Source organism: Passer domesticus, chromosome 7 (assembly GCF_036417665.1).
Source record: "Passer domesticus isolate bPasDom1 chromosome 7, bPasDom1.hap1, whole genome shotgun sequence".
In the NCBI taxonomy this organism is placed as follows: domain Eukaryota; kingdom Metazoa; phylum Chordata; class Aves; order Passeriformes; family Passeridae; genus Passer; species Passer domesticus.
This window is the reverse complement of record NC_087480.1, coordinates 60,124,412-60,139,642: the sequence shown is the minus strand read 5'-3', so window position 1 is coordinate 60,139,642 and position 15,231 is coordinate 60,124,412. Positions and strand designations below refer to the sequence as shown.

At 41.6% G+C, this 15,231-nt stretch overlaps 1 protein-coding gene across 5 annotated transcripts in view; it reads right to left on the bottom strand.

Annotated features, from left to right (window-relative positions):
- PATJ (PATJ crumbs cell polarity complex component) overlaps positions 1-15,231 on the bottom strand; it is a 137,725-nt gene that overhangs the window by 36,339 nt on the left and 86,155 nt on the right. For all 5 annotated transcript variants that reach the window (XM_064429066.1, XM_064429070.1, XM_064429068.1 and 2 more), the window contains 3 exons: positions 12,265-12,356; positions 3,758-3,830; positions 1,688-1,780 (listed from right to left, as the gene is read on the bottom strand). In XM_064429066.1, the coding sequence (XP_064285136.1) occupies positions 1,688-1,780; positions 3,758-3,830; positions 12,265-12,356 (258 nt within the window). The remainder of the gene's footprint in view (positions 1-1,687; positions 1,781-3,757; positions 3,831-12,264; positions 12,357-15,231) is intronic.

The following is a 15,231-nucleotide window of genomic DNA, read 5'->3' as shown; positions in this document are numbered from 1 at the left end:
ATCCTCTCCCTTGGGGCCAGAACCACCAGCACACTCCCAAAACTCAGATCCTCTTCCTCATGTAGTTTTAAAATCCTGACTGAAAGAACACTCTGAAACGATCAAACTGGCTTTTGCCATTATTTTTTCATCCATTTATTCCCCTAAACCAAGGGCTGGCCCCACTGAAGGCATTATGGAATGAGCAGTTGGGTCTACAGGAATTCCAATTCTAAGTGCAGGCCTTTGCCTTCTCTTACCTCTCTGCCATTGCTCTGTTTGGGACAACTCTTTTTCTTTCTTTTTACCTTTCAGCAGTTCCCTTCTTTCTTGCTGCCAATATATTCTGGGTTTCCTGTGGTTCCAGAGGCATCTTCCCTCCACACCTACCTTGGATTGCTGCAATTTCTTTTTCCCATTAAATTCACCCCTCCTCCAACACCACTCAAAGAGCTTCCCAGCACCACAGCCTACATCAAAAGTTCACTTTTGTATAACATAGTTTATGTGTTTTTATCTGCTTCAGTCTTTGAATAATTTCTCCTATTACCTTGCAATCCCTCTAAAATTTCTTGCCAAGTTGAGCAAGAACTGCAATAAAACCAGGTGAGTGACACCTGCAAATACATACAGGGAAAATGTGACTCCTTCATATTCCAGCCCATCAGAGGAATCTGCACTGGGCTACCAAACAGCAATAACTCAACCTCTTAGTAATCCATTAGGGACATAAATCAATCCATGGCTGATTAATTCTGATGCTTGAATAGCACATAACACTTCCTAACTCTTGGAATTTGCAGACTCATTAGTTAAACACTTACTAGCTGCAGAGCATTATGTATATTCAATTTATACTTGCAAACCCCAAGACACTCCTTGCAAGAGACATGATGGAGCAGGAAGAAGATATCTAAGAGGCAAAATATCCAGAAATGTCAGGTTTCCTTAGCTGAGGACACACAGCAAGTCCTGCACGCCTTGAAACTGCAGCAGGCAGCAAAAAGACTCTCTCAGCAAATTCTGATGTACCTCCAGCTTAGGCATGTTTAGTGTTTTCCATTTTAAATTTTTAACACAGTGTCCAAAAAGAAGAAATCAGAGCTGCACCCTGAAGGACTTTCAGATTCCTGATAATGCATGATCCTGACCTATCAAACAACAAAAATCTCCATCTGTGTCAATGAGAAGTTCAGTATTTATTACAGTGCACACTGACAGAACCACATTAAAGCACAAGTTATGGCTTTAATGCAGAAATCACTGAGAGCAACTCTATAGCTGTGCTATTCAGGAGGCAAGACTAGATTATGATAATAGACATCTTGGCCTTAGAATTTATGAAGCTATGAATATAAATGAGAATATGATTTACAGACCAGGCTTCTTCTAAAGTTTGTCACACATGGATGGCAGGAGTGGAAACACAATCCCCTCACTCACAAAGAACCCAAGAGAGGGCCAAAATGCTAGATGAAAACTCTTATCTTGGTATTTTAACAAGTTTTACTGAGTGCTCAGTTCATGAAAACATGGGTTCATGGCTCAGTTCATGGGTATGGAAAGCTGAGTTTGATTCTGCTTTTACATGTACTGGAGATTACTTGACCAAAGTGCTGCAACACTCCAACAAAAAGGCAGAGAAAACCAATCAGGCCCAGTGATTCTAAACTCTAATCAACATGAAATATTGCCTCAAGTCACTCACAGCTTTGCTGGATTCCTCATCAGTCAAGCTTTTCATGACAACTTCCAGACTCGGGTCTTCCTCAGCTCCGGCAGGTTCGGGGCCACCGTGCTCCTGGGAGAAAGGATGGACAACAGCTTTTAAACAGAGCTCTGGGCCCCCATAGCAGCTAAACAGAAAATTGGACAGTTTTACCCTTTTCTGTTGTATTTTTTAGAGAAGGGGCAGCATGACAAGGTGGAAAGATCCACAATTAAAGCCTCCCAGTGTCAGGGGGTGAGCGAGGGATGTAACTCTGGGAAGGCAGACCTTGGTCCCCACTTGGCTGACAAAAAACACCACAAGATATTCCCAAAATTGCACTTAGAGGACCACCACTTGAGAGGACAAAGCACCTCTGTTCACTGTTGCAAAAAAATGCCTCATTCTGAGCCTTTCTGGTGATTGAAACTTCTAAAACCAGATTTTACAGAAATTAATATTTAATACACTCAGATTCTGGTGGCTTGCCCACAGTATCACACCACAACACAAGACCCTGATTTAAGGTGCATTTTCTGTTTATCACTTCTCATATTACAAAGATAAAGAGATAAGCTGCAGATAAAAAGATAAGATAAAGATCAAGAGATGAGCTGAAGAAAACTAACACAGTAATCCATGGTAACTGTGGCACCCTGATAGCCCATTCCACCAGCCAGGCTGTTTAATGGGATCTGACAAGTTACATGTAGGGTGCATGTAACACACAATGTTAAATATTTATGTGGTATTTCAAAGATATTTGAAGATATCATTTCAAGATATAAGGCAATTTTTTCTTTATTTAAAGAGAGGAAGAGCTGCCAAAGAAAGCAATGTAAACTTCTGTATAACATCACTATATTTGGTTATGTTGATTTTATGCAATAAAAAGATACCAGCTAGAAGTAAAAACCTGTATTTACTTATAAAACAAACATAATGTAAATAGTCAGAACTTGCCATTAATGCATGAAACTCAACCCACAAGCATCTACCTCTAAAGGCAAACACAGACACACTTGGGTAGAGTCTAATTACAGCCAGTTGACCAGAGGACAGAATGTGCCTAAACAAAGCTTTGTGCTTCCTCCTCAAGGCACAAATATTAAACAAATGCAGGTATTAAAGATAAAATTAACTCTGTGAACTGTCAAGTAATTTATAAAACACCAGCTGCACCTGGGACGTGCTACTGGTGTGGAGGAGAGAAGGAAAAGCCAAAGCCCTGTCCACAAATGACTGAGATCCAAACAAAACATGAGCAGTTCTTGCTCTGTGCAGCACCAGGCCTGCAAGGAGCAGCCATCAGAGGCAGGAGAATCTGGAAAACAGCAGCAAGACTGCAAACAGGAGATGCATCCAGCCTCACCTCCCGTGGCCCCGTGCTGAGGGATCCCAGCCACGCTCATGGAAATACCAGGAGTTCAATGCACATGGATTTATTGAGGCAAGACCAATCCCCAATTGAATTACAAAACATCTTTTGCTTTATTAGCTCAGATAGAAATAGAATTAAAAAGCAGCAGCGAGGCTAAGCGTGTAGTTTATCTAGAAAATTTAGTTACACCATATTGAGATGTCAAAATGATAACGAGTGTGGTGGCTGCAGGGATTCCTGGTGCACAGGGGAGCAATCAGTCTGCACTGGGGCTGAGGTAGCAACAAAAAACACAGAAAACACTGGCAACATCACCACACCGAGATTGTTTTTGTATTTAGGATTATTCCAGGCAGAACTGCCTCAGCACAACCAGCTGAAAGAGGAGCAGGACAAGGTTTAAATTTGGAGGAGGTGCAAGGTTTTAGTTTGGAGCCTCCTCTTCCTCCTGTGCAGCAGTGCCCTGGTTGATACCTGTTCTTAATGCCATGCAGGTCTGTCAGGAACAACCAGATCAATAAAAAAGAGACAGGGCAAAATAAGTCTATTAGGCCAAGTCTCTACCCAACACATTTTACGACCCCGGGTTTAATTAGACAAGGTGCTCAAACTTATCATGAGCTGCTAATTATGATTAATCTATCCAATTTAGCAGTCTCTAATTAAAAACAGCAGCCCACAAACCTTACCTCAATGGCAGAGTGGGAGGCTGAAGGCAGTGGGAAAGGAGTGACAGCCATCTGGTTGACTGCATCTTCACTTCTGCACAACAAAACAAAACACCACGTTACACACCAAACCAGGGTGGGCAAACTTCTCCTTGGACTTGGCTCTGCCCACAAAGAAAACACCCTCAACAGCATGACAACTGTTTTTTATCAGAGTTAGAGTTCAGAAAATCACTTCATTTTTGCTCTGGTTCCTTGCTCCCCAGCAGATCCCATGCCTCCATGGGAGCAGAGGGGGCTCATCTGGGACACACTGACATCATGCCCTTTGGAAATCTAATTTTGTGGGGATTATCAGAGGATGCAGTTGGAGTTTATGGTCCCTACATAGATGTGCTCACACTTAGTTAGACTCTTTTAATGGTTTCTACATCTACTATAAACTGCTTGTTTATAGTTTCACATTCACATTACTGAAATACAATACCTGTTTTAATGTAACAGATTGCTTTTTCTTTTTTTTGTTCCTTTTTCCTGCAGTCTTTTCTAAAAGAGTCAATATCAAAACTTGGAAGAGATTTTATAAAATGCAGGGAGAAGAGGAGATGAACACTGATTCTCCCTCCATATAAAGTGAATTATTTTTCCAAAATGCTTATGATATATGGCATCTTTTTCTCTCTCTTTAAAATGCCTCTGAAGTTGACATCTGATTGCTTTGGTTTTTATTTAACAGCATTCTGCCTTGCTGATGTTTTTCCTCGACTGCCATTTAAAATGAGTTGTTTTCTGGAATTACCTCTGTGGTTTTTTTGCCTCTGTAAAATGAAACCAGGTAACAGATGACTTCAGTGATATCATTTAAGGCAAATCATCGCAGAATCACAGAATTGTTTGGGTGGGAAGGAATCTTAAAACCTACCCAGTGCCACTCCTGCCACGGCAGGGACACCTCCCACTGTCCCAGGCTGCTCCAGCCTGGCCTTGGGCACTGCCAGGGGTCCAGGGGCAGCCACAGCTGCTCTGGGCACCCTGTGCCAGGGCCTGCCCACCCTGCCAGGGAGGAATTGATTCCCAAAATCCAATCTAAATCTACCCCAGCCAGCTTACAGCCATTCCCCCCTGTTCTATCACTTCATGCCTTGTCACAAAGTCCCTTCTCCAGCCTTTCTGCAGGAGAATTCTGTGATGCTGCTGCTTCACAGCTACAGTTCTCAGATGAAGGGAAGTGACTTCTCCTGGCTCTTCCAGGTTTGATTTTCTCTCTACTACACTCCATGGTACTGTGACATGAGCAGAATCTTTTCCTCTTTAATTTCTGGAATAAACTGTTAGACTATTATGTGTTTTACACACTTTTTATGGAAGTGCCTGAAAGAAAAAAGTCTCATTTTCCTCCTGAAGGGTTAAAAGACATGGAGCTAGCACGTTCTGATCCCTGAGAAATAAGTCTGTGAATCAACAGCTCCCAGCACAGCAGCAAATGGGAGTCACAGGCATCTGAAATGATAAATCCTGCAGGCCAGGGTTGGTGAATTCATTTACTTATCTCCAAGCACACAGCCACACCACAGAAAGGAGCTGGCTGGGAGCTGCTCAGAGCTGTCCTGGCTCCCAGCCTCTCCTGCTGCACACACAGGGCAGGACAGGCACCAGCCCCTCAATTTCAGCATTGCACAATTCCCAAGAGCATTTCACCCCACAGGGCATATTGGGCAAGGATGTTTTCCCTGCTCTTATCTTGGTGAGACATCGGATCTCCTCGTGGTTGGTGCTTTTCTAACCTACAGGAATAAATCACCCAGTGATTTTGTGATTCTGCCTTGACTGCAGAGGTTTTCCTGACAATAGTTTATGTGGAGTACAATCAGCATGAAAAGCAACTCCACAATGCAGGCTGCATGCTGTGCAATTAGGAGCAAACATGGAAATAAAGATATATTTATATATACAGATATAGATATATATAGATATAAAAATATATATATACACCATAAAATATATACATATAAAATATAGAAATACATTACATATAAAATACATATAAATAAATAATATAAAATATAATATACAAACTATATTATAGAAAATATATTATATATCTAAAATATATAAAATATATATAAAATAAAGATAATACATTATAAATATAAAAATATATAATATATAAAACAATATAAAGATATATAAATATGTGTATATATATGTAAAATATATGTATAAATAAAGGATATATATAAATAAAGAATATATATACGTAAGCTTTATGTATATAAATACCCTACAAGAAGAAATACCCTAAAAATTGCTAGACAGAAGCTTCCTGACAAACTGGGGTGTAATTAATTATCCAAACTTGTTTTCACTTCATACACAAACACCTTCGTATTTTTTTACACCAGTGGGAAAAAAATCTTTATGCAGCTTTAAATGGATGGCCATTTTTATTCCAAGCAATAAAAAAACACTTACGGTAATTCCCCCAGGGAAAAAAAAAAAAAAAAGCAAAAATACAAAAACCCCCAAGGTTACACAGTGTCACAACTTGTAATCTCCCCCTGCTAGGACTCGTACATATTTAAATACTTTAATGCTGCTTCAAAGGAGAATGCTTCAAAGCAGAATCAAAGTGGGAATATATTTTAAAGTGACAGATCTAATAATAAATTGCTGTTTCTGCTCTCCACTTCCACAAGTGTCCTCAACTAAAATGTGAATTTATTTACGACTAAAAGGAGCAATCATTTCCTTTTGATGCAGGGGCAGACATCTTAGAAGTCTGATCATCATATTCAAATTACAGTGACTGCAGATTCCACATATTTGCCGATAGTTGCTCCAGAAGCACCTCCAAAAAAGCTGTTCCCAGTTGCTGGTGCTCAATCCTGCTTGGGGTTAAGGTGTCTAAACCTTCACACTCAAGACAAAGGCTCATTCCTTACTACATTTTACTTCTTTCTAGTCTGAACAGGGCCCCTGGACATTCCCCATGCTGTCTTGTAGACCAAAAAAAATTAAACTCCTGATGTTCTGCTCCATCTGCACTCTGCAGCTTAAGCAAAGGGAAATACATTTATTACTGACTTAAATCCCATGAAAACTTGGTACAAGAGAAGCCTAGAGAGAGCCACACACAAAGAGAAATCCAAAGGGAGCCCCCAGGAAGGTGCAGGAAGGAATGAAGGGAAGATGAAGTTGGGTGCTGAAAGGCAAAACCAAGAGAAATCCCAAACCAGACCCACTTGGAGGGGCAACCCTCGGAGATTTAATTCCCCACAGCACACACTGAATTGCTCTCTGGGGTCTCCTGGCAGCTTCTGACTCACCACAGACCTCCAGATGTCCTCTGCAGGTCTAAACCAAGGGAGAAGAACCTCCTGCCAAAATATCTGCAGCCACCAACACTGAGAGAGCATCTGACAAGAGCTTTGCAAGGGGCTGTGGATGCTTTTTGTGGGAGTACACTGAGAATCAGAAGGAAAACCCAAGAGCTTGTGTGAAGTGACACAAAAATCTGAGCTACAACACAGCTGTGGAACAAGTGAATAAATGTTTCCTCTTCAAGGTACACCAGGACATAAAGTCTTGCAGATTATTGAAAGTTTATAAATGCATATGTATATAATAGTGTAAATAAATGTAGAAGAGAGGAATAAATGTTTCCTCCATAAGGTGACATCAGGACATAAGGTCTTGCAGATTGCTGAGAGCTTATAAATGTATATGTAAATAGTAGTGCAAATAAATGCAATAATAGTGTAAATAAATGTAGAACAGGGGAATAAACGTTTTCCTCTGTAAGGTGACACCAGGACATAAAGAATGGCAGATTATTGAAAGCTTATAAATGTATATGGAAATAATAGTGTAAATAAATGCAATAATAGTGTAAATAAATGTAGAACAAGGGAATAAATACTTCCTCTGTGTAATAAATGTTTCCACCTCACAAGGTGACACCAGGACTTAAAGAATGGCAGACTATCAAAAGCTTATATTGTCCACATCCTGCTTGTTAAGTTAAAATAAAAAAAAAAACCAAATCAAGATCCTGTATTTTCTCATCTTTGCCTTCCCTCTGGAAGCTCCTCTGGAAAAGAGGAGCTGCAGGAAAGCTGCACACTGAGCAGGCACACCGGGCTTCTCCTCCAAGGCAGGACCTTTGTGCATCTTCCTGAAAAATCTCTCCCCCAACAGCAAGAACAGTCTTGCTCTGCACTTCCTCTCCTTCCACCCCAATTACAGGGGAGCCACAGGCACACAGGGATTTTAAATGAACAACTAATGTTCCTATAAACTGCAGCTTAGGTCATCAAAGGTTTTGCAGGAGCCCAAATTGCTGAACTTCCTGAGCCATTCCTGAGCCTGTTCCCACACGTGTATGACAGAGAGGAGGAAACAGCTCTGGAGAAAACAGGAAAAGTTCAAACTTGCACACACACAGGGCCTGGCAAGGGCTTAGTTTTAAAGCTTTCCCACATGAAAGAAGCTCAGCAATCAAAGCAAGTAAAAACAGGAGTTTATGCCCTTAAAATATGGCCAATTATGTAGGTTTGAACAAATGTAAAAATCATGTCTAATTCTAATTATTTCTAATTATGATAGAAATAATTTTTAATAATTTTCTAATTATTATAGAAATATTTTCTAATAATTTCCTAATTATTATAGAAATATTTCCTAATAATTTCCTAATTATTATAGAAATAATTTCTAAAGCATGGCAGTGTTTGAGAGTGGCACGAAACATCAGATGTCACTTCTAGAGGCTCTGAAAGAAGAGTCAAAGCCACAGCAGTGGGGAGTGCTGAACAACCCAGACACTCCCCAGTCCTTGGAGCAGAAGGATCTCTCTTCTCTGCACATCACCATAAATAACAGGAGATTACACCTGGAAGTGGAAGGAGGGGTTGGGTGACAGATTTGTGGGCTTCACAATCCCACCAGCAGGAAGCAACAATATCAGAGCAGGGACTGCAGTGTGGGAGGGCTCAGGACAGATGACAGATGGAATTTAAATCAGAAAAAACACCTCACAATTAAAGCATTTCTCATGGCTCATCACAGCACAAGGCAATTTTCTTTTAAGGGATAAAGGCAGACCAAGGAGTGACTCACAGGACTGAACACAATGGGAGGATGGTTTGAAATCAGTGGAATTCACTTTGGTTCAAGCACTCAGCTATATTTGATCTGTTCATTACACCAACACACTGAAGCACCAAACCAGATTAAAAGCAGTTAATTGAGCATGGAAAAAGCACTGAATTTGCTGAATCATAAAATTCTCACTGTAAAAGAGCATTCTGATGTAAACTGGATTTCCTACTCCAGATGTAAAATTTAATTATATTGTTTCATTATGCATGGTACAGGGATGGACTTACAACACATGACCAAAACCCACAACAGGTAGAAACACATCCTATTTTGGGAACTGGGGCACAGACACTCCTAAAGGAAGCAAGTCCTCTCTCATATTATTATCTGGCTAATTCCTGTTGGAGAATCAGAGCAAGAATTTCAAAAGGCAACTGAGCTATTACATCCTTATTGCCCCTGAAAAAAGGAAAGTGACACTAACTGCAAATCTTTTAGATGCTCTTAGAAGCTCAAGTAATTAATGAGACCACTGGGAAACAGGGCTGTGTTAAGACTTATGTTTTGGAATCGGGCCAAAATCAACTGTTTTAAATAATCATCGTCAACTTAATTGAGGAAAAGATGCTCATAAAGCAGAGTGAGATGCCTTCCAACATAAGGGGGTGTCTGTGATTCTCACAGCAGCTACTGAGCTGTGTCTCATCAGCAAAAAATTCCAGGAAAGGGTGGGAATGCAATTGTAACACTACCTGGGTGTAAAAAAGTGTGAACAGACTTTTATAGCACATGTGGTAAGTCAGGATTTTAGCAAAAAGTCAAAAAGGCTGAGGATACCTTTTATCCTTTATCTTTGCCTAGAAAAAGAAATAAATTTGGGGCTGGAGCTGGATAATCTTTAAGGTCCCTTCCAACCCAAACCATTCTGTGATTCTCTGAAGTTATTTAATGATAGTTATTACAGCTCTCACAGAAAGGCTCTTCTGTGCCCAGGAATTTCTGGGCTTCTTTCACAACTGATTAAGGAGTTTATGGAAACATCCCCCTGCCCTGCACATGAACCAAAACACCAGGAATAGGAAAACCTGGATGCTGTTTCCTGCTTCCAAGGGGAAAGCAGCATGCTTATCACTCAGCATCCTGCATCTCAGGGAAAAAAGGCCTCAGGGCATCAGAGAGGGCACTTGGAACAGCCCAAAAATTCCACCAGCTTGGCTTTTATCCCCTGAATCAGCTTAGTCAGGACCTTTTCAGGCTCTGGATTGATGTGTTTCTACAAATTTATAATCTGCTCAGGGTTTTCACTGGTGAAATGAGAATACTCGTATTTTGATGAACATGAAGACCAAATTAATTTGTCTCAGAGCTCCTCCAGTCCGTGTCATTTTGCTGTGGTGAGCTGTGGTGTAACGTAGCCAAAAATCATCCAGAGGGAAAAAAAGGCCACAGCTCATGTTTTCACTCAGCAGCATCCACTGGGTTTGTGGTCTGAGCTGAGGAATGGGAAGCACCAAGACAGACTGGGCTCGTGGAACAGGGTTTGCATGAGAAAAGCAAATAATTCTTGTTTGTCCTTAAAATTCAAGAGAGACAGTCTAATTTGTCTTTGCTAGAACATGAGCACACATCAAAAAACCAGGGACATTGGTTTTCTCCCCACGTTTGGGGCAATGCTCCAGTTACTGAGGACATCCTCTCAGTGGAGAATTCCCTTTTATTGCTGTTCCAGTCCTGCCTGGGCTGAGCAGACAAACCCATCAGCTGTCAGTGCCAGGCCAAGAGCAGTGACAAGACATTGTGCTCTTGGGAAGATGGAAGTTTACACCCTCAGCAGCAGCATTCAAAAGCAGAAATTGGGTTTTTTAAAAAATCTCTGAGATGGAAACAAGAATCACCCAATGGTATTTCCAGTATCTATTTCTAGTATCTCTTGAATATTTGAGATGAATTTTCGCCTTGAAGATCACAATCAGAAAAGGAGAATTTTAGCTAAGAACCTACATGGCCTTTGTGTCTCAAAGGGCTAAAGACACACCAAGGATCCCAAAGCCACACTAAGGATCCCAAAACCACACCAAGGAGCCCAAAGACACACCAAGGAGCCCACAGCCATACCAAGGACCTGCAGCCCACGGAAGTGGCTCTGCCAGGGCCCATTCCCTGGAGTTCTGCTTGGAGCACCAGGGCAGGCTGCAAGGAGCCCTCACTCTTGGCCTGGGCTCCCACAAGTTGTGGTTTTGCCTCTGGAACTTCCAACCAGCCCCATTTTCCACAGGCAATTAAATAATGGTGAGTGAGTTGTGGGACGTGACGTTGAATTTTCAATGGCTGGGGAAAGTAACACAGGAGCTGCAGGCAAGAGCATTAATCTCCTCCAGATCCTCTGAGCTGCCAAGGATAGCAACTCATTCCTCACGGTGCTAATGCTGCTCTTCCATCATTTCTGGGCACGCTGCACCAGGCAGAGCCGTGGCAGTAAATGTACACATTTATATGCATTCACCCACAGATTATTACATTGTTCACAGGGAGGCTGTGGATGAGCCAGGAATATAAAACAATATCAAGTATGATGTATGTGTTGGTGGGAAGAGCACCTTATAAAATGGCATGGGGGTGAAGTGCCCAACGAAAGTCACAGCTGGAATTTATTCATAAATGCACATCTATGAAATTCCAGCCTGTTAAAGCATGTTTGAGTCCTGGGAAAGAGGCAGCTTTTTCCCAGACCTCCTGCCCAGGGTCAGAAGAGCAGCACTTCCTGAACTACTGAGGGAATGCATGCAGGTGTCTTTAATTCATGTACAAAGAGGATAAATTTTCATGCTTGGAGCGAAAGAAAAATGCCCACATGTAATTTTTATGCAGATGAAAGGGTGTTTTGGCATATTCCCTCCCACACAATCCATCCCAGCACTCCTTGGCAAAGCCAGGCTTCCCCTCTGTACAAACAAGCCCCTGCTCACTTCCAAAATCCTCTTTTGATGCCCACACAAAGGTATCCTTCAGACTTCCAGCCAGCCCGTGCTCCTTGTGCTTCATCCCTGCTCCTCTCCAGCAATCCCAAGCCTCTGCACCATCTCCACTCCCTCCTGGCTGGATGAAGAAGCTGTCCTCTCCAACCCTGTGCTGAACCATCCCAAAGCACTTTAGGAAGTTGTGGGAGAAGCAGCTCCCAAGCCCAAGAGGAACAGCTCAAGTTTTCAGCAGACACTCCTAAAACAAGCATTTATTTCTATTAGATTTTTTTTTTTAAATATTATTATGGAGAACTCTTGAACTGTTCCAAGAGGAATAGTCATGGAAAAGGTTTATTCAGCTTCAAAGAGAACTGGGAAAGTTCAGCATGTGCAAAGCAGGCTAAATATGTAAATAAGTAATGGAATAGGCTAGAGTGCAACAAATGTTTTGATGAGAATGGTTCTTACCGTATGAAAACCAGCTTGACCTTTGATGGGGCAGTTTTAATGATTGCAGAGGCATTCTGGTGGCTTCTTCCATACAATATCTGATTGTTTATCTGTTAAAAGAAAATGTTTTCATGTAAGTGGAGGAGTACACCTTGTTCTAATTTATACCACCAAGACTTCCAAGTTTACTGTGGGATAAGGAGATAAGACTCAAAGAAAATGTGGTCTCCAAATCTTGATCTATATAAAACAGGAACCAATGCAGAGCTAATTTACTGTTATTAGTAAACCACAAAGGAGAGATTTTTTTTTTCCACAGATCTCTTGAATGGGTTTAAGGATTATTCCCAGATTTTTGGAAAGCAACTTGATCTTAGGAGAATCATATAAATGTGACAACAGCACAAGATGTTTAGATGGTGAGACTCCTGCACTTTGCCTGCAGGCTTTGGCCATTTAGGAGAACTGGCTGCTAAGACTGTGCTGACTCCTCAGCTCTGCTGAAGGAAGCAGGAGTGGGAGTCAGGGGGATGAAGGACAATTGAAGGACGAGCTGCTGCATCACTTTGGCTGGGATGGACCCACACCTGAGCACAGCAGCAGACACCAAGCCCTGCTCTGGCACAGGGAATGGGAAATGCTGCAGCTGCCAGGGGAAAACAGCCTGGCCACACATGACCCGGGTGGGCAGCAAGGCCATGGCCCCTGCCCTGCTCAGCAGTGGGGTGGCCACAGCAGCAGGGCAGTGACCAACCCCAGTGCTGGCACTGCTGAGGCACCTCCAGCCCTGGGGTCACTCCTGGAGTCCCCAGCCAAAAAAACAGGACTGGAGGGGCTGGAGCATGTGCAGGCAGGGAATGGAGCTGGGGAGGGGGCTGGAGCACCAGGAGAAGCTGAGGGAGCTGGGAAGGGGCTCAGCCTGGAGCAAAGGAGGCTCAGGGGCCCTTGTGGCTCTGCACAGCTCCTGCCAGGAGGGGACAGCCGGGGGGTCGGGCTGTGCTCCAGGAACAGGGACAGGAGCAGAGGGAACGGCCTCAAGTTACACCAGAGGAGACTTTGATTGGTATTTGGGATAATTTCTTCATGGAAAGGGTTGTCCAGCTCTGGCACAGCTGCACAGGGCAGTCCCCATCCCTGGAGGGATTGAAAAGCCCTGTGGATGTGGCACCTGGGGACACGGGGCAGTGGTGGCCTTGCCAGTGCTGGGGGAATGGTTGGACTCTGTGTCCTAGAGGACTTTTCCAACCTAAACAATCCTATGCTTCAATACTGCAGTTTTTTCCTCCCACTCTAAATTTACAACATAATATTTACATTCACATTTGATATACCAATGCTGCTAAAAACAATAAGGACAATGGAGCCCAGGACCAATTCAGTGGTGATTACAGAAGGAATTTTTGTTACTGCAGATGTTTGTATTGGATTCTGGGTTTGTGATCTTAGAAGGATATTTTTTTTTCATTCAAACAAGAAGTAACAGGCCAAGTCTTCCAGCCTGGTGTGATATGGGCTAGTCAGACACATTAGGAATACTCACAAATCTTATTTTCAGTGGCTCAAAACATGATGCAAGTTCATCAGTTAAATAAGGACAATGCAAGGACAAGAATAAACCCCCTAACACTTGGTTACTGACTGGGATTGAAGTGCAAAACTTTCACCTACCAAGTCTTTTATTATGCAAAGAGGGACCCAAGCAAAGTCTAAAAGGAAATATCACTTTCCCAAAGAGTTAATACAGTTCTGTCTGCAGCTGCCATGTAAACAGCAGGGTGAGAAGCAACATCCTGGGCCATGCTTCATCAATCAAACATCAATTTAAAAATCCAGTGGCAAAAATGAACGAATGCTCAGCTGCATTCTGGCTTCAAGCTCAACTTGAAATTTTCAGTGAGTTTGTTGACTTCATTTCTCTAAGTCTGAGAATAAATTGTTCACTGGGAATACTGTATGCTTTACAAATTGTTTGGATTTAGTTAAATTACCATCAATTTTCCTAAACAGCAGAGTTCTTAGATTAAAATTTATAGTCTTTACTCTGGCTAAATTAATCCTATTCACTTCATGTATCAAATAGTCCAAAATTTAATTAGCTGTGAGCTGGATCTCTAAGTTATAATTATTTAATTACTCCAAAATGAAAACATAATCAAAGCAATATATCTCCACAAGGTTTTGGACTGTCCTGCAGAATTATTACACCCAGTATTAATTTTTCTTTTTGAAGTATACTTTGTTTTGCAAAATAAATTAATGCTCCATTAGCTGCAGACACCACAGTGATGAGCAAAACACCAAAGCCTACCTAAATAAAACAAAACAGAGAACATCTAGGATTTCAGAAGAAACACCACTTTAAATATTTCGAATTAAATAAAGCAACATGTCAGATTAACCAAATAGTACTCTGGGAGTCAAAGCCTATAAATCTGTGCTTTACTTTTTGCATTAGAGATTAGAAAAGAAAAAGAAAGCCTGGACTAAGCAAAAGAAATAAACAGATCTAAATCAACCTCAACTCTTCTCGAAATGTCTCTTTCCATAACTCCTTGGAAAGTCAGCAGAGCTCAGAGAAAGATAAAAACTTGCTGCAGGTATGAGGTCAGGTCAGCCCACAAGTTCAGCCTTTAAAGAAATCACACATTGCTTTATGGCAGATTTAAACACAGATCCCAAATGTCCTGTTGCCTTCACCTACAGAAGTTTTGGTTTACAGTTTCATGCACTGAAGTAGCAGAAAGTACAAACTCACTGAAATCCGAGCTCCTGGGTTCAGGGGAAAAAATCTCCAGGATTGTTTGCTTCTCAAACTTTAATTTGCAGAAGAGAAACATTAGATATGGATATTAAAAAAAAAAACCCAACCCACACTGTTTTTACTACGTGGCAGTAATGGAAATCCATAAAATTAGTATCATCTGATTTTTATGAAAATCAAGTTAAATGATACCCCAAAGCTAGTAAAAATACTGGCTTAGCTTT